The 25,620-nt window shown below is 35.4% G+C and overlaps 2 protein-coding genes across 2 annotated transcripts; both read left to right on the forward strand.

The window, feature by feature from the left end:
• The first annotated feature begins 953 nt into the window (after positions 1–953).
• LOC140015111 (uncharacterized) lies at positions 954–3,131 on the forward strand. Its single transcript, XM_072066997.1, has 6 exons — positions 954–1,361; positions 1,436–1,815; positions 1,916–2,224; positions 2,308–2,407; positions 2,490–2,584; positions 2,681–3,131. The coding sequence occupies exons 1-6, from the start codon at positions 954–956 to the stop codon at positions 3,129–3,131; spliced, it is 1,743 nt and encodes a 580-aa protein (XP_071923098.1).
• A 20,544-nt stretch (positions 3,132–23,675) lies between these two features.
• On the forward strand, positions 23,676–25,271 carry LOC113713930 (uncharacterized). Its single transcript, XM_027237736.1, has 2 exons — positions 23,676–24,266; positions 24,450–25,271. The coding sequence occupies exons 1-2, from the start codon at positions 23,676–23,678 to the stop codon at positions 25,269–25,271; spliced, it is 1,413 nt and encodes a 470-aa protein (XP_027093537.1).
• The last annotated feature ends 349 nt before the right edge of the window (positions 25,272–25,620 follow it).

Consider the following 25,620-nt stretch of genomic DNA (forward strand, 5'->3'; position numbering starts at 1 on the left):
CAGGATTTGTACAGTGGTTGCAAAAATTTCTCGAAGTTGTCTTTCATTATTCGTTTGCTTCACCTAAAATGCCTTGGTAAGATGAGTAACAAGATTTTTAATATGCTTGTTGAGCTGTTGAGAGAAGCATTTCCGGAGGCCATGACTAATTTGCCTTATTCTTATTATGAGGCTGAGAAATTGATGAATACATTGGGGTTGGGTTATGAAAAGATCGATGCATGTCCTAATGATTGTTCTCTTTATTGGGGTAGTGCTGAAAAAAGAACTTCATGCGAAACATGTAACGAGCTTAGGTGGGTTGCTTCAGAAAATGATCCAACTGGGGAAAAAAGGAAAATTCCTCAAAAAGTGTTGTGGCATTTTCCCTTAAAACCTAGATTACAAAGACTATTTATGTCTTCTAAAATTGCATCTCAAATGAAATGGCATGAGGAAAAACGTACAAAAGATGGTTGTATGAGATATCCAGCTGATTCTCCAGCTTGGCAAACTTTTGACCATCTACATCCAGAATTTGCTAAGGATTGTCGAAATGTTAGATTGGGGTTGGCATCTGACGGGTTTAATCCATTCAACAACATGAGTTCTACACACAGTACTTGGCCTGTGGTTTTAATACCATATAACTTACCTCCGTGGATGTGTATGAAGCAACCGTACTTCATGTTGTCCTTGTTAATACCCGGACCATCCTCTCCTGGGAATAATATTGATGTTATCTACAGTCTCTAGTTAAAGAACTGACCGAATTGTGGGATTTTGGTATTCAAACTTATGATGCATCCCAAAAAGAAAATTTTCAATTGCATGCAGCTCTATTGTGGACCATTAGTGATTTCCCTGGATATGCAATGTTATCTGGGTAGAGCACTAAAGGTGAATATGCTTGTCCTGTTTGTCACAAGTTCACTCATGCACGACGTTTGACTCATAGTTTCAAATATTGTTATATGGGTCATCGTAAATTCTTAGATAGTAAGCATAAATTTAGAAAGCAAGCCCAATTCTTTGATGGCACCGAAGAATATGGAAAGCGACCACCTTTGCAAACTGGGGATATGATTGTGAGTGAATTGGGAGACTTGCAAATTAAATTTGGAAAACTTGTGAAAGGTAATCCGAAGCTGCCTTTTAATTGGAAAAAGATAAGTATTTTCTTTGACTTGCCATATTGGAAAGATAATGTCTTAAGACACAATCTTGACTTCATGCACATTGAGAAGAATGTTTGTGAAAACATTTGGGGGACATTGCTGGATATTGAGGATAAAACAAAGGACCATTATAATTCCCTCCGTGATTTGAGAGAAATGGGAATAAGAAAAGAGCTGCATCCCATTGAGACAGAACCTGGAAAGGTGTACTTACCTCCATCTTCCTTTGCAATGGATATAAAATACAGAAAACTATGTTTTGCAATGTGCTAAAAAAGGTGAAAGTTCCAGATGGTTATGCAGCTAACGTCTCAAGATGCGTTCGAGTAAAACCACCAAGAATTTCGGGGCTTAAAAGTCATGATAATAATATCCTAATGCAGCAATTGATGCCTATAGCTTTGAGAAAGACTTTGCCAAAATCTGTGCGCTATCCTTTGATTCGATTGAGTAGATACTTCAGGCAACTTTGTTCTAAAGTTATTTGTCCTCAAGATGTGGTTCATTTGGAAAGTGAAATTGCCGTTATACTCTGCGATCTTGAGAAATGCTTTCCACCAACCTTCTTCGATGTCATGGTGCATTTAGTTGTTCATTTGGCAACTGAAGTGAAATTAGGTGGGCCGGTGTATTATCGTTGGATGTATCATGTTGAGAGGTACTGCTTGTAATTCTAATTATGCCCTAAATGTTTATTCCTTTTTTGCTTTCTTTGATTTTTGGAACTAATTAGAGAGTTTGGAATGATGATACTTTAGGTACCTAGGAACATTAAAATCTTATGTTCAAAATAAAAGTAGGCCTGAAGGTTCGATTGCTCAAGGCTACTTGGCAGAAAAATGCATTAACTTTTGCTCATTGTATCTTGCGGACTATGTTGAGACAAAATTCAATCGTTCAAGCAGAAATGAAGAAGTACGTAAGGAAATTGAAGATGGTTTAGATATATTCTCTGAATCAGGACATCCTTTGGGGAGGGGCAAGCCAACAGTCTTTGATGCTCATATCTTGAGTAAAGCGCATCAGTATATTTTATTTAACTGTGATGCTATCACACCTTACATAGAGTAAGTTCAACTAGAACTTGATGCATTAAAATTTTATTGTAGAATTGATGTATGATTACAATATTGACCTTTGGTGCTTCTAGGCAGCATCGTAGGTTGATAAAAGAAGCTCATCCTCAAGTTGCACAGCATCTAAAAGAGCGGTTGCACGACAAAAATTTTGCTTGTTGGTTTGCTGAACATGTAAGTAAAATTCTGAATAATTTATTAAGTAATATTCAAATTCTTCATATTGAAATATAGTTTCATCATCTTTTTTTTTCAGATTGACAAGTTAGAACTTCCTCAAAATGTTTCGGTGTTGAGAGACTTGAGGTTCCTTGCTAAAGGTCCAGATGTTGTTGGAATCCAACATGACAAGTACGTTGTGAATGGATTTCGGTTTCATACCAATGAAGTTGAGAAGAAAAGAAAAACGTAGAATAGTGGTGTTACAGTCAATGCAACAACATCCAGTTTTGCAAGTGTAAGGGATCAAAATTCAGTTTTGAGTGAACTAGTTTACTTTGGCGTCTTGAAAAATATAATTCAATTAATTTACGGAGGTCGTCGGGTGGTGTTATTCGAATGTGATTGGATATCGAATGGTTCGAGAATGAAACAAGATGCTGATGGGTTTACTGTAGTCAATTTTGCAAATGTGAGGCCTCATGTTGAGCCATTTATACTCACTTCACAAGCATCACAGGTTTTTTATGTGGAGGATCCAACTGATAAGGATTGGCAAGTTGTTATCTCTACCACTGCAAGAGCTGGATATAACATGGGGACAACCATGGATGTTGAGACATATTTGCAAAGTGATGTAGGCAATCCTGCTGTTGAGAATGAAAATGAGGAAATCAGTTGGGTTCGTGAGGATGGACTTGGGATTGAAGTTGATTTGAGCCAATATAATCTGATTTAGTATCTTTTATAGTTGCTAAGCTTGCTGGCCCTATTCTTCTCTGTTTGAATTGCTAGGGGTCTACTAGTGGCTGTCATTTATTTCAATTTGCAATTCAATGAGTGGTCAAGATGTGGTTTGTTGGTCTTCTATTGTTCTTTGAAAGTTAGATGTTAGAATTTGGACCTGGACATTGTTTCCCATGTACGGACTGTCTTGAAGGAAGCTTTTGAGTTTTGGTTCGTTTGATTATTATACGCAGCAACTAAATTTTGTCCAAATCACTTAGTAGTGGCCAATGCCATGCCAACTAAATTTTGAGATAATTTAAGAACGGAATATCGCTTATATAATTTCAAGAGCTTGATAATGAAGCTTTTTTGGATTAGCTTATTTCCTTGGCCATTTTAGGAGAGCAACATCTATACATCTATCTATACAATATATAAAGTTAAAGGGGTGACAATTGGTGTAAAAAAATTTTTTTAATAGTAGCTAATTGACTGAATCCGTTTGAAACTTTTATCTCTAAATTTCTTAAATAATTTTTTAAAACAATGGAAAATTAGTTTTTCAAAAAACAACAATTCAAACCGACAACAATAAAAACAAATATACCAATGTTTTCAAACCCGCAACAGGTTTGAACCCGTGGTTTTATTTGTGAATGTAATAAAAAAATTTGAATTTAACTGAAATAATGTTTTTAAATTAATAAAAATTTAGTGAACAATACTGGGTTTTGGTGAATGTAGTGAAGACATGATCGAATCGATCGAACCAAACACAATCGAACCGATCGAGTCTATCAAACCGATCATACTGAACTTGGCTCGTTATTGCATATTCTGTATACTTCATCACTACTCTTTGATTTAAGGTTCTTCGGTTTAATTGAATTTTTTGATTACCATTGAACAAGACTAGAGACACGATCAAATCGATCGAACCGATCGTTCAATTTGTTTAATTGAATTTTGAATCTTTGGTCGAGAAACTGGTTTAATTGAATTTTGGGATTAAAAATAAATATAAGACTGAAGACACGATCGAACAAATCGAACCGGTGGATTCGATCAAATCGATCAACCCGATCCAAGTGTAAGACAGTTTGCTTAGTGATCATTTATAAATTTTCGAACCGATCAAACTAGATACGATCAAACCGATCGAGTCTATCAAACCGATCATTAATCTTAACTCGTTATTGCATGTTCTGTATAATTCATCACTACTCTTTGATTTAAGGTTCTTCGGTTTAATTGAATTTTATGATTACCATTGAACAAGACTAGAGACACGATCAAATCGATCGAACTGATCATTCAATTTGTTTAATTGAATTTTGAATCTTTGGTCGAGAAACTGGTTTAATTGAATTTTGGGATTAACAATAAATATAAGACTGAAGACACGATCGAACAGATCGAACCGGTGGATTCGATCAAATCGATCAACCCGATCCAAGTGTAAGACAATTTGCTTAGTGATCATTTATAAATTTTCGAACCGATCGAACTAGATACGATCAAACCGATCGAGTCTATCAAACCGATCATTAATCTTAACTCATTATTGCATGTTCTGTATACTTCATCACTACCTTTTGATTTAAGGTTGATAAGAGTTTATTTTACGTATTTTTAGTGTGTTTTATTAGTTAATTTTGGTTTGATTATTTAGTTTTATAACTAAAATAACTAAGGTTTTGGTAAAAATCTACATTTTATGTTAAAGTGGCTAACATTGCATTTCTATTGATTTTTATGGGAAAAACTTCATATTTTGTAGGTTTAATTATTCAATCATCAAATGAAGTGCATTGAGAAGATATTTGGATGATTGATGATGGATCAAAAGTGGTGAAAATAAAATATGAAGTGTAAAAGGAAGAAATGCAATTTGAGGACAAAAATCAAGAAAAGTCAGCTTTGACAACTCAGACACATTTTCGTATTTTGACTATATCAGGAGCTACAATGATCGGATCAAGGTGATCTTGGTACCATTTTGAAGCTAAGAGATATATCTACATTTGGTATGAAGACATCAAAGTCCAATTCAGCCGTTTTCTTGGTCAAAAGGTAGAAACACAGAAACTTATCTGGATGGTCGAAAGCTGAAGCCCAGAATTGACCAGTCTATGGTATTTTGACCATATCTCTGTCCGCTGATCTCCAAATTAGATGATTCTTGAAGCATTGGAACGCTAATTCAAAGGGCTACAACTTTTTTGTTTTCCACAAAAGCCAGTTCGGCCTTCATCATGGAGAAAAATGCAGTTGAAGTGAGGTCAAAAGTGAAAACGTGTATGGCAGCCGAATTTCTGTAATTTGCTCAGCCATTTTTCTCATCTTCACTCTACTTTCCAGCTAGAGTTGGAGAGAAAATGTAGGCTGCACATGCTTCAGAAGATATAAGGAAGAGATATAGCCAAGGTTCCAAGTCAAAAGCCATTATTTTTGACTCCCTTAACAAATTCAGATTTGGAGAATCATAGCAGAAATTTTGGACCAGTGGAAAGGCACCTCATATCAGTTTTATATAGAGAGCAATCAGAGGGAGAGAATCATACGGGGGAGAGAGCTTGAAGTGCAGAAATGTAGTTCTTCAATTTCCTTTGTGTATGATAGTTTAGCTAGTGTAGTTCATCCATTCTTGTATATTGCTAGACTAGGATTAAGATGGAGATGAAGAAGGCAAGGTGATGAGCTCAAGTGACATGGGTTACATTCCTTTCCAATTCTTTATCTTTTGTACTTGATTCCAAATTTAGTTAATATGCAAGTTCTGGATTTTGTGTTATTTATGTGTCTCTAAAGTTTATGCCTTGGGTTTGGTTGAACTTTCTATGATTGTTAGTGTTTATTATTTGGCTATTTAACTGCTATGATTTGAGCAAGTTATTTAGCACTTTAGCTCTTGAAATCATGATTAATCTGGTACCATTAATTGTGATTATCTAAGGTGTTGTTTCTGCAATGAAAATTGAGATTTAACACTAGTTCAAGAAGTGCTAAACATAGGAAGTACACTCACGAGAATAGAGGTGCACCTATGTGGTTTTTAGTGATTCATTTCATGTAATTTCACTGAAGAAATGAATTTGTAACTAATTTCATAACCATGAGAATAGGTATGGATTAGTTATAAGTATAATTGATTCACTACGAAAGTAGGATTCAAATACATAAAGAAATTACACCATAATTAGCCTAGATGTAGCATTCAATGATCCAAATATAGCACTTGCATGAGTAGTTAGGGATACCACAACCTAAGGAGCATTTATTTGTTATTTTGTATAATTTCAGTAGGATAAATTTGATATAATTCATTGATACTCTAAATAATAGAGAAGCTTTAGTAACACCGGTAATTGTTCACTCTTCCCTGTGGGATCGACCCGATATATACCCTAAACTACTAGTTGATCTGTATACTTGCAGTGAACGGGTGTAATTCGGTATTTTTTAGCTTGCACGTATGTAAAATACCCGTCAAGTTTTTGGCGCCGTTGCCGGGGAAGATTTGGCAATATCGGTGTGAAGAGCAACTTTATTAGTTTAGACATTTTATTAGTTATAGTGTGAATGTTATTTTCTGTTATTTTAGTGTTTTTATGTGTATGTGTTTTATAACCTATTCTTCTTACTAATCTTGCTCTTAAGTTGTTTAAAAGCAATTTTAGGTGATGAGAAGGGTAGGTCAATTTGGAGGACAATGCTTGAGAAGTGGAAGATTGGCAATGGATGGTTATCAAGTGCAAAGCTCCTTCAACAGATGTAACCAAGAATTTACTGAATGTATGTCTTTTGAAGATGGTTTAAGGTGCTTAAAGGCAAAATTTGATGTAATTAAGTTACAAGTTCAAATGGACACCATGATGCATGAAATTGAGCAAGGGGGGAATGCTAATGCTTTTAATTCTTATCATGTGATTTGTGACTTGTGTGGAGGTTATCATGCTACTAATACATGTATGCAAGCACAAAATGTGGATTATTATGATGAATTAGAGCATTACAATCCTTGTTTTGATCAATATAGTGCTAATTGGAGCAATTCTCCTGCTTATGGTTGGAAAAATCAATGTGTATATAGTGACTCTCCAAATTTTTATGATTACCAACCTGAAAGTGTCCAATATGAATCAAAACCATCTTGGGAGTTGGCAATAGAGAAGTTAGCTAATGCACCTCTGCCTTGGGAATTAGAAAGTGAACCATTAGCTAATGATTCTAATGCATCTTGGGAGCTAGCTGTAGAAAATTTTTCTAATCAATTTGATTTAGCAATAGAAAAGCTAGCAAATGCAACTTTCGACCGTTTTGATAGGATTGAGGAAAGAATAGATGAATTAGCTTCTCACTTTGGTAGAATACATGAGCAATTGAATGCATTGTGTGAAGTTATTTCCTCTAATAATGTGCAAAATGATCCTAGCATGAATGATGGGAATGTTGTATGTGAAAATGGGTTGCATTTTGATGAAAATGATGAATCTCAAGAGTGTTTTAATGAGCAAATATCCATTTCACATGATAATATCTTTGGAACTAACTTTGAACCTCAAGAGGTGAGTTTTAATGGCTCAATTTTCACCCCTCTTGAGGAGTGTATAAAAAGTACAGGTTTTAAAGATATTCCTGCCCAAGATACTTTCATGGCATTTCCTTTGGTAAGTTCTCAAGTGGTGCATATTCAAGGTAAGATCTATGAAACATTTGGAATATGTAAGGCACTTTCATTTCTCACATCATTAGATTATGTGGCTTTCGCGATAAAGCCACCTTTTAATGATCCACCACGACCTAAAATGATGGATTATTCGTTAACTAAGTCTCCTTGAAAAATAAGGTGAAATAGTCAAGCTATTGACTTTAAAGAAGCGCTTATTGGGAGGCAACCCAATGTTTGTTTAAGTTTATGTTATTTTGGGGTGATTTTATGTTTAAAGTATGTGTTTGAGTTATTTTGTTATTTTTCATTTGTAGGTATTGGAAATGGAAGCAAAAGTGACCAAATGAGGTGAAAAAGGCGAAATTTGATCAAGGAACTCAACCCCTCGATTTGAGTAATTGTTGTTTTTGATCCGTTAAAAGGGGCTAAAATGCATGTTTTTAATGTTTTACATGTGTGCACATTGATAAATTTTACAAACAAATGATTTATGATGCATTTTGAATGATTGGGGTATTATTTGTAAATTTTCAAAAGTTGAATTTCTGCTAAAATTCGCAGCAGAAAACGCGTTTCTCAAGAAAACGTGCCTCTGAGTCGCGTGTTCACAGAATCGCGTTTTCAATTCTGCACCTGCAGAACAGAAAACGAGCCCTTAAAACGCGACTTGAAGTCGCATTTTGATGGCAGTCGCGTTTTCAAGCCTGGATCAAACTAAAAACGCGGCTTAGAAAACGCGCCTCCAAGTCGCGTTTTCTCAAAGAACCGCGTTTTCAATCCTGCAAGATTGGTGAAGGAAATGCGACTTCAAAAACGCAGCTTTATGGCACGTTTTGTTCAGCCACGTTTTCTGAGCATTTTTTTTTAAGAGTCGCGTTTTCTGAGCACGTTTTTTTGAAAAAAAAAAATGCAACTTCCCTGGTTCTATTTTTCTTCTTTTCCTCATATATTTTCTTGTACCTTGAGTTGCTTATTATGTATTTTCTATAGGTACATCACCACCACAAAGGCTAAGGAATTACGGATCGCCGTTATATGTTTATTAAGCCTTTATTATCACTTTTGTTTCTCATTTTCTATTTTTAGGTTTATATCTCTAATGGTTACCAAATGGAACTCATGAAGCGATGAAGAAAGGCGAACAACGTACCTTGAAGCTTCATACTCAATCACATCATAGGGGAGTATTACTTTCTTTATCTTGATTTTTCTTTTTACACATTGAGGACAATGTGTATGTTAAGTGTGGGGGGAGAATTGAGATTATATATATTGTATGTGATTGACTTATTAGTTGCAAATATTGGACTTGTGTTAAAATTTAAATTTTTTCTAACATCTTGTCAAAAATTGCAAATTTGCCCCAAATATTTTAAATTTTAAATTTCATCCAAAGGGGTAACAAAGTTCCATACCATTAGTAGTTCAAATTCCTTCTACATTTGAGATAAATATATATGATTTGGAAACTACTTTTCTCATTTAATTTGGAAATGACTATTATGTAATTATAATTTTGCATTTGTAGGAAAATATATCTTGCGAAGTGCAGAAAATTATGCCTATTTTTTTTTTTTGCATATTTAATGAAATTTCTTTTCTTTACTTGATTTTATTTAGTTAAGTGACAAATATGGTCAATAAGTGCAATACTCTTCTCATGATTATTTTTTTAGAAAATTATTATTCTCTTTGCTATTAAAAAAAAAGAAAAAAAAAAAGAGAAAATGAAAAAAAAAAGAAGAAAAAAAAGATTTATTCTACTCCAATGATTCTTGTACTTAGTAACCGGGAGTCTTCATCTACAAATGTCGACTTTCGCGTAAAATGGTACTTGAATTAAGAGTATGCAAAACAACTTGAGTCTGTGAAGTGTTGAGTAACCGGTGATTTTCATCTAAAAATGTCGATTCTCGCTTCAAAAGATACTTTCACAACTTAAATAATATTTAGCTACGTTATATGAATAAATATCTGTTTAAATAGAATAAAAAGATGATTAACTGCTATGATTTGAGCAAGTTATTTAGCACTTTAGCTCTTGAAATCATGATTAATCTGGTACCATTAATTGTGATTATCTAAGGTGTTATTTCTGCAATGAAAATTGAGATTTAACACTAGTTCAAGAAGTGCTAAACATAGGAAGTACACTCACGAGAATAGAGGTGCACCTATGTGGTTTTTAGTGATTCATTTCATGTAATTTCACTGAAGAAATGAATTTGTAACTAATTTCATAACCATGAGAATAGGTATGGATTAGTTATAAGTATAATTGATTCACTACGAAAGTAGGATTCAAATACATAAAGAAATTACACCATAATTAGCCTAGATGTAGCATTCAATGATCCAAATATAGCACTTGCATGAGTAGTTAGGGATACCACAACCTAAGGAGCATTTATTTGTTATTTTGTATAATTTCAGTAGGATAAATTTGTCATAATTCATTGATAGTCTAAATAATAGAGAAGCTTTAGTAATACCGGTAATTGTTCACTCTTCCCTGTGGGATCAACCCGATATATACCCTAAACTACTAGTTGATATGTATACTTGCAGTGAACGGGTGTAATTCGGTATTTTTTAGCTTGCACGTATGTAAAATACCCGTCAAAGGTTCTTCGGTTTAATTGAATTTTAGGATTACCATTGAACAAGACTAGAGACACGATCAAATCGATCGAACCGATTGTTCAATTTGTTTAATTGAATTTTGAATCTTTGGTCGAGAAACTAGTTTAATTGAATTTTGGGATTAACAATAAATATAAAACTGAAGACACGATCGAACAGATCGAACCGGTGGATTCGATCAAATCGATCAACCCTATCCAAGTGTAAGACAGTTTGCTTAGTGATCATTTATAAATTTTCGAACCGATCGAGTCTATCAAACCGATCATTAATCTTAACTCGTTATTGCATGTTCTGTATACTTCATCACTACTCTTTGATTTAAGGTTCTTCGGTTTAATTAAATTTTATGATTACCATTGAACAAGACTAGAGACACGATCAAATCGATCGAACCAATCGTTCAATTTGTTTAATTGAATTTTGAATCTTTGGTCGAGAAACTGGTTTAATTGAATTTTGGGATTAACAATAAATATAAGACTGAAGACACGATCGAACAGATCGAACCGGTGGATTCGATCAAATCGATCAACCCAATCCAAGTGTAAGACAGTTTGCTTAGTGATCATTTATAAATTTTCGAACCGATCGAACTAGATACGATCAAACCGATCGAGTCTATGAAACCGATCATTAATCTTAGCTCGTTATTGCATGTTCTGTATACTTCATCACTACTTTTTTATTTAAGGTTCTTCGGTTTCATTGAATTTTAGGATTACCATTGAACAAGACTAGAGACATGATCAAATCAATCGAACCGATCGTTTAATTTGTTTAATTGAATTTTGAATCTTTGGTCGAGAAACTAGTTTAATTGAATTTTGGGATTAACAATAAATATAAGACTGAAGACACGATCGAACAGATCGAACCGGTGGATTCGGTCAAATCGATCAACCCGATCCAAGTGTAAGACAGTTTGCTTAGTGATCATTTATAAATTTTCGAACTGATCGAACTAGATACGATCAAACCGATCGAGTTTATCAAACCGATCATTAATCTTAGCTCGTTATTGCATGTTCTGTATACTTCATCACTACTCTTTGATTTAAGGTTCTTCGGTTTAATTGTATTTTAGGATTACCTTTGAACAAGACTAGAGACACGATCAAATCTATAAAACATTGAATACATATATATATATATATATATGTTCAATCAATTCTAATTCTAACATTTATCAAGCATTCCGTTCATGTAGTAGACAACTTCTATTTGTAGTAGACAACTTGTATTCAAAAATATTTATAGGACATTTAAGGTTGTTATATTTTTTAGAACATTTTTAGTTGTTATATTTCTAGTTGTTATAATATATTGTATATAATTTTAACAAAATTTTAAGTTGTTATATCATGTTGTGTATAGCTAATATTCAAATTTTTAGTTGTTATATTTTGTTGTATATAGCTTTAACAAAATTGTATATAGCTTTAACAAAATTTTAAGTTGTTATATTATATTGTATGTAGCTTTTGTAAAATTTTTAGTTGTTATATACCACACACAAAATTTTTAGTTCTTACATTTTTAGTTGTTAAATTATATTGTATTTAGCTTTAAGAAAATTTTTAGTTGTTATATACAACACACAAAATTTTTAGCCACTTGATTTTTAGTTGTTATATTATAGTATTGTATATAGCTTTAACAAAATTTTTAGTTGTTAAATAGCTTTAACCAAATTTTGCCCAAACACACATAAATTTCATTAGTAGCACGGCAAAGTGAAAAATTCAAGAGTCTTGACTAATTTACTTTGGCGTCATTAGTACCGCCTTTATTTCAGCCATCTTCTCCCTCCCGTTGTCCTCTGTCTTTGTCCTCTCTCTCTGTTTCAAGCTCGCACCACCAGTTTGGGTAAACCATCCATGAAATCGCAACCATTTGGGTAACTTTGTTGAGCTTGCACCAGGGAAATCCCTAATTCGGCTGTTGCATTGGCTTGGTGGCAAGAAATCATAAATTAGGGCTTCAAAGCTTGGGTGAAAGCTGGAGTTCAGTGCTTGAAGCTTGGGGAAACCGACAAGTTAGGGATTCAAGCCACAGTTTGAGGTAATTTCAGTATTTTTTGTCTAATTTTGCATTGCATGGTAGACATCTGCTAAGGGATTGAGAAGCACATTTATGACCAGCTCCTAAGGGCTTGAGAAGCACATTTCTAATTGCATAGGTCGAAAGCCCTGGTAGAGATGCTCTTATTGTGTGGTTTCTGACAACATCCTCACAGTAGAGGACAATATGCCTAGCGGTTGTGAAATATTCCAGAGCCTTGGCAGTAGTCTGTCAGGTTAGGACAATGTGGCTTGTGCTTGCTGTTGAATTGAAGACATACTGTTGTGTATTGTCAGTTGCTCTGTGCAAAGTTTTCTTTTTTTTTCGCGTGAATGATGGACTTCTAAAACTTTGGTGCTGATTGATTATGAGGAAATTTGTAGTCCCAAGCGAAAATGCTAGCTCTAGATTCTAGTATGATTGTTGAAAATTATAAGTGTCTTTGCTAGTACTTGGTAGAACTGGGGTTCTAAAATGCCTATTCTGTTGGTTTTGTTTTCCACCAACAAATGATTGTGTACTGGAATGCTTGAAGTGTTGCTTGAGAAAATGCATGAACGAGCATAAGCAAATTTAGGGCACATTTCATCAATCCTAATAATGTAAAAGTTTCTATACTATTATGTGGCAACTTTTGGGTTCAAGTTTGAGGCAATTTCCTTATTTAGTAGTTTGAATCTAATTTTTTTTATATCTTTTTTTCTATCAGAGGAGAGGTGAAATTTAAGAAATGAAGAGAGAAATAGGTGATTTGAACCTGAAAACTTTAATTTATAGGGTTTCAACCTTAGCTATCAGATCAAAACCTTTTCCACTTGTAGATTGAGTCTAATTTTAGGCAATCTACTCTCATTTATTGGGTAATGTTGATCACATGTAGGGTGTTTAATTATTGTCTCTAATTGAAAAGAATAAAAGTTTGGCCGACCCTAGAGTGTACAAAATCATAAGGACCACAGACAACGTCAAACAGAAGCCAATCCACCCTACCACCACTAACAAGTTTATGCATTTGGCAGGATGGATTGGCAGACAAGTTTAGGTTTTATATTGATTGAAATCCTACTTGCCCAGCTGGTAAAATTTTGAACAGGCACTAGTAAAAAGACTTACTACCAAGAAGTCAAGTCAAAATCAATTAAAGTTGAGCCTTGTAGCTAATCTTCCTGTTAAATAGAAAATGCATATGTGTTACTGATTTTGGTTTATGCTGGAACTGGAAACTTTGATTGATGGCTTTCACCTTCAAGATTGATGGACCTGGTATCAAATAAATGGTGAAATATGCAGGTATGGCCCGTAGAGGTCGAAAAGGTAAGCGCGCTGCAAATGGATTGAGAGATGAACCAATTGAGCAACCTCCCTCATGTCATGAAACAAGGCAGTAGCCTCCACTTGGAACAAGCCATGAAAATGTAATTGAACAAGTTCAAGGAGACGCTGCTCGGGCACCTCAATCTCCAATTCAGAATTCTACATTGGGAATAATGCGCCAATCAGGTGACCAAGTTACTCAACAAGCTGATGGAGGTTCACAGTCGCATGAGCAGTGCCAGAACTCTCCAGTTCAACAATCTCCACTTGGAACAAGGCATGAACCAACTGAAGAAAATCCAAATCAGGATTCTCGAGGTCCACATTCCAATGACACCACCTTCATGTCATGCAACTCGGACGATGCAGGTATTACTAACTGTTTTGAACCAATTCCAGAAGTGCATTTTTTATGTTCATAACTTGCACCTTTTTCTTATTTTATACAGGAAAAGAAACTACAAATGATTCAAGTGAAGTGCATCAGAAAACCCGAGGCCCTACATTTATGAAAGAAATTTGGGGTCGGCCTAAGGACCTTCCACAGATTGAGATTAAACTCGATGACAATGGGATCCCAATAAGTGAGAAAACCTCTTTCTTTGAATTCTTGGGCAGTTTGGCTAGGAATGGTATGTATTGTCCAATAGATGTTGAAAGTTGGCTTAAGATGCCAAAGAAACTTAAAATGGACATGTTAGAAGTAATAAAGGTAATGGTAGCTTTTTGTATTATGTATGCTTTCTACAAAAATTACTGTGAAGTTATGTTGATTTTCTTGTTCCTAACTACGTTTCAGGAAAGGTTTGCTTTGCCTATGGGACTGGAAGCTTGGATCTTAAGATCTATTGGCAAAAAATGGAGAAGTTGGAAGACAGATTTAAAGGCTACATATTTTGATCCTGCCGTGCCAAATGCTGAAGCTCGGTTTCAAAAGGACATAAGGGCACGGGAAGAGCAATGGATCAAACTTTGGGCTTATTGGAAGAGTGAAGAAGCAAAGGTACAAATCAGCTACAACATTCTTCATAAAGTTGTGTTTATTCAATGCTGTAATCTTGCTTTTGATTTTGAAATTTAGAAACTAAGTGAGAGGAACAAGAAAGCTAGAGGGGAGAAGAAGATGAACCACACAACCGGAAAAAAGTCATTTGCTCATCTTCGGAACCACTTGGTGATACCTCATCCTTTTTTTAGTTGCTAATTTTTTTTACTCGTACATGTTTCATTATGTTAGCTTGTTTTTCAATTATATGCTAAATGCTAAAACTATAATTAAAAAAATTCAATTTCTTATAGGCCAAACAGTTGGGAAGACCTCCTACTAGAGTAGAAATGTTCAATAAGTTTTATACCCATGCCGTTGGAATTCCATCAAGTACCATAGTTGCTGAGAATTTGGTAAGGATCCGAGAACACAAGCCTATAAATTCTACCATTGTTTTGCAATAACAAGTGTTTTCCTTTATTATGTAGGAAAAAATGAATGAGCTGAAAAATCAGCTTCCATCGGATTCGCAAGATCCAGTTGGTCGCGATGATATGTTTGCCCAGGTGGTTGGCCAAGACAAACATGGTCGATCATGTTCGCTTGTTTAGTGACGGTGTGAATCCAACGGACTTATGGGAAGACATTCCTAGTCGTAACACATGTTACCGCATAAGTGTTCAACAACAGTCAACATTGGTCCGTTTGGAGGAAAGGCTTCAGCGACAAGATGATGAAATAGCCAGCTTGAAGAAAATGGTTTTAGTTCAACATGGAAGGGGCTCTCCAATTGACAGCCCGAGACATCCTTCATCATCATCTAACAATGTGTCAAGCCATACTCCATCGTGAGCCAAGCGACCTATTCGAGTAAGTATTTACAACTTTTAAACTTTTACATTTGTAATCTGGAATTTGGCATGAGTTTGATTCTTGTACTTGTTGGATCTTTACTAGGTAGCGAATATGGTTTCACTAAAAAGTTTGTTTGACCCAACAAAAATCGTGGCAAAGGGATATTTACGGAGTTTGAATCCATTGGATAAGGTCGGGGGACAAGCTCTTGGGCCAAACTGGTGTGAAATACAGATACAAGTTGCAATGAGTCCACGTGAGCAATTGATTAGACCGTATGATTTGCAACAAACAATTTAAGATGCACTTGGTGCACCAGTTGCTTGGTCTTGTCATTTGGTGAGATATGCACTACTTAAATACATTGCGAATTTTCTGGAATTTTAGTGACTTTGCTATGATGATCTAATGATCCCCTTGGTCTTTGTGCACGGGTGGAACCAACTGAAGAATGATGGGGACTTCATGGTTATGACTGAGGACTCTCAACAAAATGGAAAGTTTGGAAGCTACTTCTACTTCTTTCAACTTGTTAGGGATGAGAGTCTTTTAGTTTGTGCACAAGAAAGTCTTTCAAGTTATTGTAAATGAGAATCTTTCGGTACTTTATTGGGATTTTAGTACTTGCTTTGAGCACTTGTTTGCGATTTTAGTACTTGCTATGTTTGTACTTGTTATCGACTTTTAATCGGATGAATTATATTTAAGTATCGACTTCTTTTTTTAAATTGGTATATGCATTCTGCTCTTTGGGATAATTTTACAAGTCCCTTGGGATTCTGGTTGATGGAATCTACAGCAGGAAGGACTAATTGCAGGTTGCTTCCATATAAAAAAAAACTGGGAAAAACTCCTGGCAATTAAAAGTGTCAGCATAGCTTAGCTTCAAAAAACACTAATGACAAATGAGCATGTTGTCCAAAGCAGTGTAAATTCACATGGCTACGTGCTTAAAGCCATATATTAAGACAACTCAAGATGCCTTCATAAACTGGATATACTACTGATCCGCTACTGATGTTCTAATGCTATACGGACACTTTCGATTATCACAAAACAGAGTTTTTGTTGGCAGAGGGAATGCTATAGCAGCATTGTTTTCCTAACACATTTGAATGCTGCTAAAGATTTGAGGTTATCCCCACATTGGAAAGGACAACACTCACCCTAGGTGTGAGGATAGATAAAGTGTCAGGTTAGATTATCTATACTAACAATTTTAAATGCTGCTAAAGGCCATTTTTGTTGTAGTGATTGTTTGGGGTTAAACATTGTCTCCTCCGCGGATTTGTTAGCGTCTTCATTGAATTGGATTCTTTACTTCTAGTCAACATTCAGCTAGAGGAAAAACTCCTGCCCGTGGTCTATCTTGGCTGAGGTTGAGGAGTTGCACCAAATGACACATATATTCTCTGGAATCACTCATTGTTTTCTGAAGGCGAATCAAGTAGCTGATATTTTAGCTAAATTGGGCTCACAGTTAGTTGTACAACATGTATACACATCCAGGCTTCTCTTCCAGCTCCAGCTCGTGGTGCATTGATGGTGGAAGGAATTCAGATGCCTTCTATTAGGAGGCGTCCCCTTATATAGTTTCCATTTTAGAATTAATCTTGCTTGTTTGCCAAGGTGCATGGTTGTCTTCTCCATCATTGTTTATTTCCTCGTCTGAGGTCCTAGCTCCTGGAGTAATAGCATTAGGTTTGATGCAGATAACTTCTTTTAGGAGGTATATTGAACATTGATTTACTTCCTTCATTTTTGTATTTCCTGTTGAGATCAGGCTCGGCCCCTCAAAATCTTGTATATTTTATTTAATTATTAATAAAATAATGGATTGACATCCCACCTCCGTGAGCGGGGTTTGTCTTTAAAAAAAAGTTAGGAAACTAAAGAAAGAAAGATGGAATCAGCATGCAAAAGTTATGGAAACCAAAAGTTAGTCGATTCTGGCCGCAAGTAGGATTCTAGAATGGAAGATTTTGTACCTTGACTAGATCTTGAATTATAGATATTGGATTGAAGTAATTCTTTATGCATTTTAAAGCTAAAATTAAGGAATATAATTCTCATGTGGATATCAAAATTAGGGGTGACAATTTCCGACACTTTAATTTTCATTGATTAAACATAGAAAGCTTTACATGAGACATATACCTCTATATACATCTAGTATCACTATTTCTTTGCATTCAGAAAACTATCTGACTCTAATTAAAATTAGATTAAACCTAGAAGAACTAAATAAAAGGGAAGTACACAATTGAATCTATCCATGAACCGCTTCCAAACACTGATGGTCCATACCCCATTCAAGAACTAATGTCAAGTTCTCCTGTGTTCCTGGGGACTTTATATCAAGACGCACACGTAAATCTCACAGCAGTAATAATGTTATTTACCATGTCTAGTGGTAGCAATCTAGTATTCTTGAATTTTGACAAAAAAACAATCTAGTATTCTTGAAAATACAAGTATTCTGAACTTGCTAAAGATGATAAATTGTAGCAGCAAAAGCGATTCTTCTCAATTGGTTGACAAAAGAATTCGAGCAACAATGTGAGCGCCACCACTGAATCTCATCCTATCAATCAAGAATCCCTCTGTATAGCAAACACATCCTCCGAATTTTCATCCAAACACTGCTGGAAAATGCACACTGAAAGAACAGATGCCTCTGGGACTCATCATTTTCCTAACACAGCTCACAAGTGCGGGGGGATAACAAGTCAACTCCCCAGCCTCTTAACCTATCTTTTGTGTTCATGGTTCGCCGTCACAGGTCGCAGCCGTGTCACGGTTACAGTTATTCCACATCCATCATGACATATCGATTGAATATTGGATGATACGCACATTATAGCACATAAAAATTTTCAAAAAATCTGAAAAAATTACTAAAAATAGAAAATACCATAACAAGCATAATTGTCAAATTAAATTTACTAACTACCTACATTATCATATATAGTTACTAATTATTTAAATAAACTAATGCTTCCATTACTTTGTTTACATGCCTATTAACACTATGTAAAATGACGAGAAAATTCAAAACCATGCTCATCTCCTGACCTATTATAGTAAGAATACGGCATTTGCACTTGATTTCCTTCATGTGAATAAGGAAAAATGTATGAACCGTATTATTTGTCTTTTAAATTTGATGACGCACTAGATGAACCATGATCAAAATATGGCAAATGTGGTGGATTTGATCTAAATTTCTCACCTCTATGGTAGTAACCAAACCCTCTATTGTGCAAACTATTAGTGGTGCTACTAGATGAATCATAATTGTGTCCACAACAACTAATGCTACTTGAATCAGATGCAGATCCCTCATAATATGTTCTAGTAGGCCAATTATAATATTCACTAGTAGAAAATATGATGGACTTCTAAAGATGGTAAGGTCCACCACATGATTCGTATTCAAAGTAATAACAAGTGGAAGGTGCATATGATCGCTCAAACTCATGTCTTAATCATCTAGTATCCAAACTGTTACCAGAATCATAGGCTCTATATGAATGACCTATATTTAAATTTGCATGTGCTCATGAACTCAAGAATATCTCCTAGAATTTGAGTAGTAAGAAGAGTCACCTTCACTCAAGAATTCAATTATTCTACTGAAATGTTGCCACTGTACTTCTATACCAAGATGATATCCATAATCAGTATCTTGAGTAACGTAATAGTTATCATTTCCTTGAACCCATGGCATGCTACCAATGTATTGATTATCCTAATAGTTACCACCACTACCACTAACATTTTTTTCATTGAGAATCTCTCATGTTTGCCCCTCCATCGTCATCATCATCAACATTACCGCTGTTATCTTCTCCACTGCTAGAGTTGTTGGTAAAGGAAGGTGAAACGGGTTTTGATATAAGTTTTTTCTTCCCAGTACTCTTGCCTTTGCTCATAAATACTTGTTCCTTATGCTTATTTTTCTTATTGGTTATGAATTGGGACAAAGGCACATCACTGTCATGATCGTTACGATGACTTTGTTCTCTCCCTTTGCTTTCATTGATGTCTTTATCCAACCAATTTAAATCATTTTCATGAATCAAAGACAACTCAATGGATAATAATAATTGACACTGTCTTCAAACAATAAATCATGCCTTTCTTGTTGCAAGCAATTTCCAATTTTAAGATTGCTAGTGGATTTATCCACTCTACAAGTACTAACAATTTCTTTTACATCTTTGTCCATAACCAAATGAATGCACTCACTAACAAATTTGTTTTTATCAATCACTCCAAACAAAGTATGCAAATCATAATTTTCAACCATACCAAAAATTTCTAAAGTTTGTTTATCAACAAACATATATTTCTTCCAAATTAAATTCCCATGTCAAACCAAGTTTTGATTTACAATCAGACTCATAATCATACTCCATCAAAATGTAACAAAGATCTAACCAAAACCACTAAGGTGATTGAGAATCAGTAAAGACTCTCATATAATATTCTTCAACCACAGATTTCTGCATTATGTTATAAAACAACTTGGCCTTCATTTTCTTATCATCTTTTGACAAATCATAGAAAGAATTGATTTTAAGAATTTCGTCCAAGTTACACTTTTTGAGATATTTTTTCATTGTTTTCTCCCATTCTAATCTTTCATCATACGTACTCAATGTATGTAAAATTTTAAAATTTTCACCATTGACAAATTCTCTCTCCATGGCAACTCAAAATAATTTACGTATCTTCACAAATAATTAATTGTTTTCCTTTCGTACTTAAATTTCTTGGCCTCCCTGACTTTAGGCTTGATCAAATAATTTGGCATGACCTTTTTCCTAATCACTACATAATACTAACAATCTCGACAAAGTCCTCACTTTAGACCTCTTGTCCAATTAGGGTCTCTTTTTTCCCTAGTTATCAATCAACGAACGAGTACTCCAAGACCAACTCTCATGATCCAATCGTTTAATATACGAGTACTCCACTACAATCTCTGCATTATCCTATGACATAGGTTTTTGTATCACAAACTTTGCACACCCTCTAGATACATAGACACCTCAAAATCAAACTCTTGAATCTAGGTACCTAATACCATTTGTTAGCGCAACAAAATGCACAGCAGAAGTAACATTAAAATCTTACAAATGAAAAACAATAAGAAAGGTATGGGAGGAAACATATTATTCTGTTTTAGTTCACTAATTTCCCTCAACTTCAAACGTTAGGATTCCAAGTCCTTAAATAGAGAAACATAACCACAAATTCTATTCTAATTATAATACCAAAATATGATTCAACCTGTTTCCTAAATCAAGTTTGACACCAATTCTAATCTAGTTACCAAATAAAAAAAATATAAATCTAAAACTACTAAACTTCTAAATAGGCTTGGTTTAATTTTTGTCAACACACCTCATGTTGAATTTCTGGCTACAATTTCAAAAGAATGATTAGTAAAGTTACTATAGTATTGTATACGTATACTAGGGGGTTGTTCCCGTATTGTGCGCAGGTATTGGTGCCTGTGAGATGAAATAGTAATCGAAAAAACATTCCTAAACATGAATAAAAGGGGTTCGGATGTCATAAGTAGAAATTTAAGCACACAATATTAATATAGCAGTTTTGTGCTGCTATAGATATTGCTTATGTTTTACTGCTTTGCATGCGATCTGATCTAAATACGGCTGAAACTTCATAGTAATCTTTACAAGTCTTTATTTGCAGGTAATATGTAGATAATAAGTAGCATAAGATAGCTCTGATTCTTTCTTCAGTTACGATGTTTCTTAGCCAGTCTTCCGGCAGCTGCATCTGGGCGGCGAATTTCATAGATTGTGGGAAAAGAATACTAATATGTAAGTTATCAATATAGATGCAATTGCATGTTTACCATAAAATAAGATCACTATTAACAAACAATTCCATATAAGGAATAATAACAGCTTGTAATAACACATAATATGATACATTAAAGTTGTCTTAAGTCTTAATAATGGCTACTTGATTCATTCAACTGAAATTGTTTTAGGAAAAATCGCCAATTTAGTCCCTAAACATTTTCACTAACGCCAATTTGATCCCTAAAAATTTTTAACTATGAAATTAGTCCTCAAAGTAAAATACATACGCCAATTTAGGACCTTCGTCGCAGCGCCGCTCCAAACTTGTCTCTTATTGAAGTAGACGGCGGTCCATTCAGGGGCATTTTGGGCATTTCATGCCAAGATGATTTTAATGCTTGGATACAAAATTGATTTGCGTCCAACATTGTCCGAAATTAGGAAAGCTTCGTGCGAGAGTGTGTGTGAAACCGATTTAGGGCATTTTGCTGCCGATTGAAATCTGCATCAATGCAGTTGCATCTGATGATGGAAAGCGACTTCGACAAAGGGAAAACGCTAAAGACGGAACAATTGGGACCACCTAAGAGTGCTGGAGATCCAGTGAAATGGTAGCGGGAAAGTCTGGTAAATCGAAACTTATTGTGAATCTGTTATGATGAATATGGGATTGATGTCTGGGTCAGGAATGTGGATTGATGTTACTTTTTCGATTTTTCTTTAGCTCGTGTGGTCCCTTTGTTGACAAAACTGCATTACATTGTTGCTTTCATGGTACTTTTCTTTAGCTCATGTGGTCCCTTTGTTAGCTCATGTGGTACTTTTTTTTACTACGGCAGTTCACACTTTGTTGGAATGTTACTTTTTTCGATTTTTCTTTAGCTTATGTGGTCCCTTTATTGGCAAAAATACATTATATTGTTGCTTCTATGGTACTGGAAATAGGGACAGAATAAAGGTTGGGCACGTGAAAAATAATTAATAAAAAATTTTTGTCTTTATGTGAAAAAAAAAGAAACAGGACACAGATTGGATTATTTTACACTGAAAATATTTCATGGTGGGGTATATTTTGGACCACCAGAAGAAAAGTATGTCGGGGGCAATGTGGAATCTTTTGAGAGTGTTCTTACAAATGGAGTGAGTTTGAAAAGTCTCTGCATTCTGTATTTTGCTTAGATGTGAAGGTAATGTAAAAATGTATTATAGAGTAGTTGGCAGAGAGAACGAATTTAAACTTTGCAAAATAGATAGTGAAGATGATGTTGCAGATATGGCTGTCATAGGGAGCGAAATTGGTGATGTTGAACTATATTTGATACAAGAATTTCATATTAGGTTGTTGGAGACTAAATTAGACAGGTGTAATGTTGGTGCGGCTGAGTCTAGTGTGTCAAAAGAGGATTGTTGTTATGTTGACATAACCTTCAATGACTGCACTACCTTTGAAGATACTACAGTGCCAGTTGAAGTTATTGAGGAAGAAAATGACTGTATTGCTGATGATGATGAAGAATTAGAGTCTACTGATGCTGAAAGTTTTCATGATAGTGATTATGACTTTAACAAAGATGAAGATGATGTGATTTTCCAGAAAGCTGTTGCTAGTACTGAAAAAGAGATAAAAACTGATTTGAAAATAGGAGAAACACTTGCTGGTGGAGAGACTCAAGATAGTAAAAATAATGCCACAAAACCAAGTGTTGATGCACTAGAAAAAACAGCAGCATGCAAACAAGAAAGTAACAAAAATGGGGCTGATCAGAAAAGAGGAGAAACACTTGCTGATGGAGAGACAAATGGTAGTCAAAATAATGCCACAAAACCAACTGTTGATGCACTAGGAAAAACAGCAGCATGCAAACAAGAAAGTTGCAAAAAAGGGGCTCCTAAGGATGACTGGAATCTATATGGTGGAGATCCCATTGTAGTGTATGAAGAATCAGCCACAATGAACACTGAGGATCTAAATAGCTGCTGTGAGTCCTCGGATGAGGACAGTTTAAGAATGAGGAAGCCAAGATATATCAGGTTTAGGCCTGAAATTGACATGCCGAACCAAAATTCTATGTTGGGTTATTTTTCGATAATAAACAAATCTTCAAGAGAGCAGTTGATTACTATGGTGTGAAATGGGAAAAAAATTTTCAATGGAAAAAGAATGATATTAGAAGAATGAGGGCTAATTGCAAGGCTGCAAATTGCAGCTGGTTCATTTATGCTTCTAAAGAGGCTAATAGTGATGCATTTGTCATACGAACCATGGGACCATCTTGTCATTGTGGTAGGACATTTTATCACAAACGGGCCAATTCTGGTTTCTTAAGTAGACATTACATGGAATTCCTTAGGCTGAATAAGAAAGTGACAGTTGAACAATTCATGGAAAAAGTTCACCTTGAACTCAATGTCAACATCACTAAGCACCAGGCAAGCAAGACTTTCATGAAGGCCAAGTCGTTGATTCATAGTAGTTACAAAAACCAATACAGAAAGTTGTGGGACTATTGTGATGAACTGCTTACGTGTAATCCCGGGACAACAGTGCATATGGAGACCATACTTGACGAAAGCAGTGGTAAGGAGAGATTTTTAAGATTGTATATATGCTTTGAAACATTGAAAAGAGGGTTCAAAGCTGGTTGTACACCTGTGATTGGGGTGGATGGTTGTCACCTGAGGGGTCCACACCCCGGAATGTTGTTAACAGCAGGCGGAATTGATGCAAATGACTGCATTTACCCTGTTGCTTATGCCGTGGTGGAGGTAGAAAATAAAAATTCTTGGAAGTGATTCATAGAATTCTTGAAGTATGATTTGTCAATTTCTAAATAGAAGAGCTGGACTATCATCAGTGATAGGCAAAAGGTAACATTGTGCTGCTTATGCTTGCTGGATTTCTTTTTTGTGTCAATGAATCGTCTTTTGCTTATTTGTCTACACTTGCAGGGTTTAGGATCTGCTATTGAAGAAGTGGTTCCAGGAGTAGAGCATAGACATTGTGTACGGCACCTACACAACAACATAAAGAAGTTGCACCCTGGACAGTCCATTAAGAATAGATTTTGCGCGTGTGCATGGTCATCCTATATGAGGAGATTTGAATCTGAAATGGAAATTTTAAGAGAGTATGATAGCAATGCTCACAGGTGGCTGCTAGACAACACTAATCCAAAACACTGGTCAAGATCACACTTTAGAGAAGCAGCAAAGTGTGATATTCTATTGAATAACTTATGTGAGAGTTTCAACTCAGTCATCCTAGAGGCCAGAGAAAAACCAATTCTTGGTATGCTTGAGAACATTAGAGTTTATCTCATGGAGAGATTAAGGACAAAAAGAGAATGGATGAAGAAACGGACTGATGACATTTGCCCAAAAATTCAGAACAAGTTGGAAAGGGCAAAAACTGAGTGTGCTGCCAATATTGCTCCACAGTCAGATGACAAAAGATTTGAAGTCCAACACATCTATGGGGGAACCTATGTGGTAGACCTAGACAAGTGTACGTGTACTTGTAGAAAGTGGGAGCTCATAGGCTTGCCTTGTTGCCATGCCATTGCATGCATTTCACTTGCCGGTGGCAAAGTAGAGGCCTATGTGCACAAGTGTTATTCAAGGCAGGCGTACTTGGCTGCATATGAACCTACTATTGCTCCAATAAGTGGTCCAAATACGTGGAAATGCTCAACCAAGGAACCTGTACTGCCACCTAACAAAGTGAGACTTCCTGGAAGGCCTAAGAAAGCAAGGCGAAGGGAATCGGATTAACCTTGAAAATGCAGTAATGGAGTTACAAAGCTGTCAAAAGCAGGAGTATGTCCACTGAGTTGCTCAAACTGCCATGAAAAAGGACACACTAAAAGAAAATGCCCCCGACTTATGCCACTGGAGCAGTTAACTACACATGGTAGCAGTAGGGGCCATCTGTCAACAGTAATAGGTGCAGAAATTGTCAAGAGTTGGGTCACAATAGAAGAACGTGCCCAAAAATCCACAACAGCGAGTAAAGATGTGCAAATGAGATAAATACTTCAACATCTGGTTTGTTATTCCTACCAAACACCTACACTATTTTGAGTAATATTAAGTCTCTTTGCTAATGTTTTCTCTAAACAGA

Source organism: Coffea arabica, chromosome 10e, assembly GCF_036785885.1.
Source record: "Coffea arabica cultivar ET-39 chromosome 10e, Coffea Arabica ET-39 HiFi, whole genome shotgun sequence".
NCBI classification, from domain to species: Eukaryota; Viridiplantae; Streptophyta; class Magnoliopsida; order Gentianales; family Rubiaceae; genus Coffea; species Coffea arabica.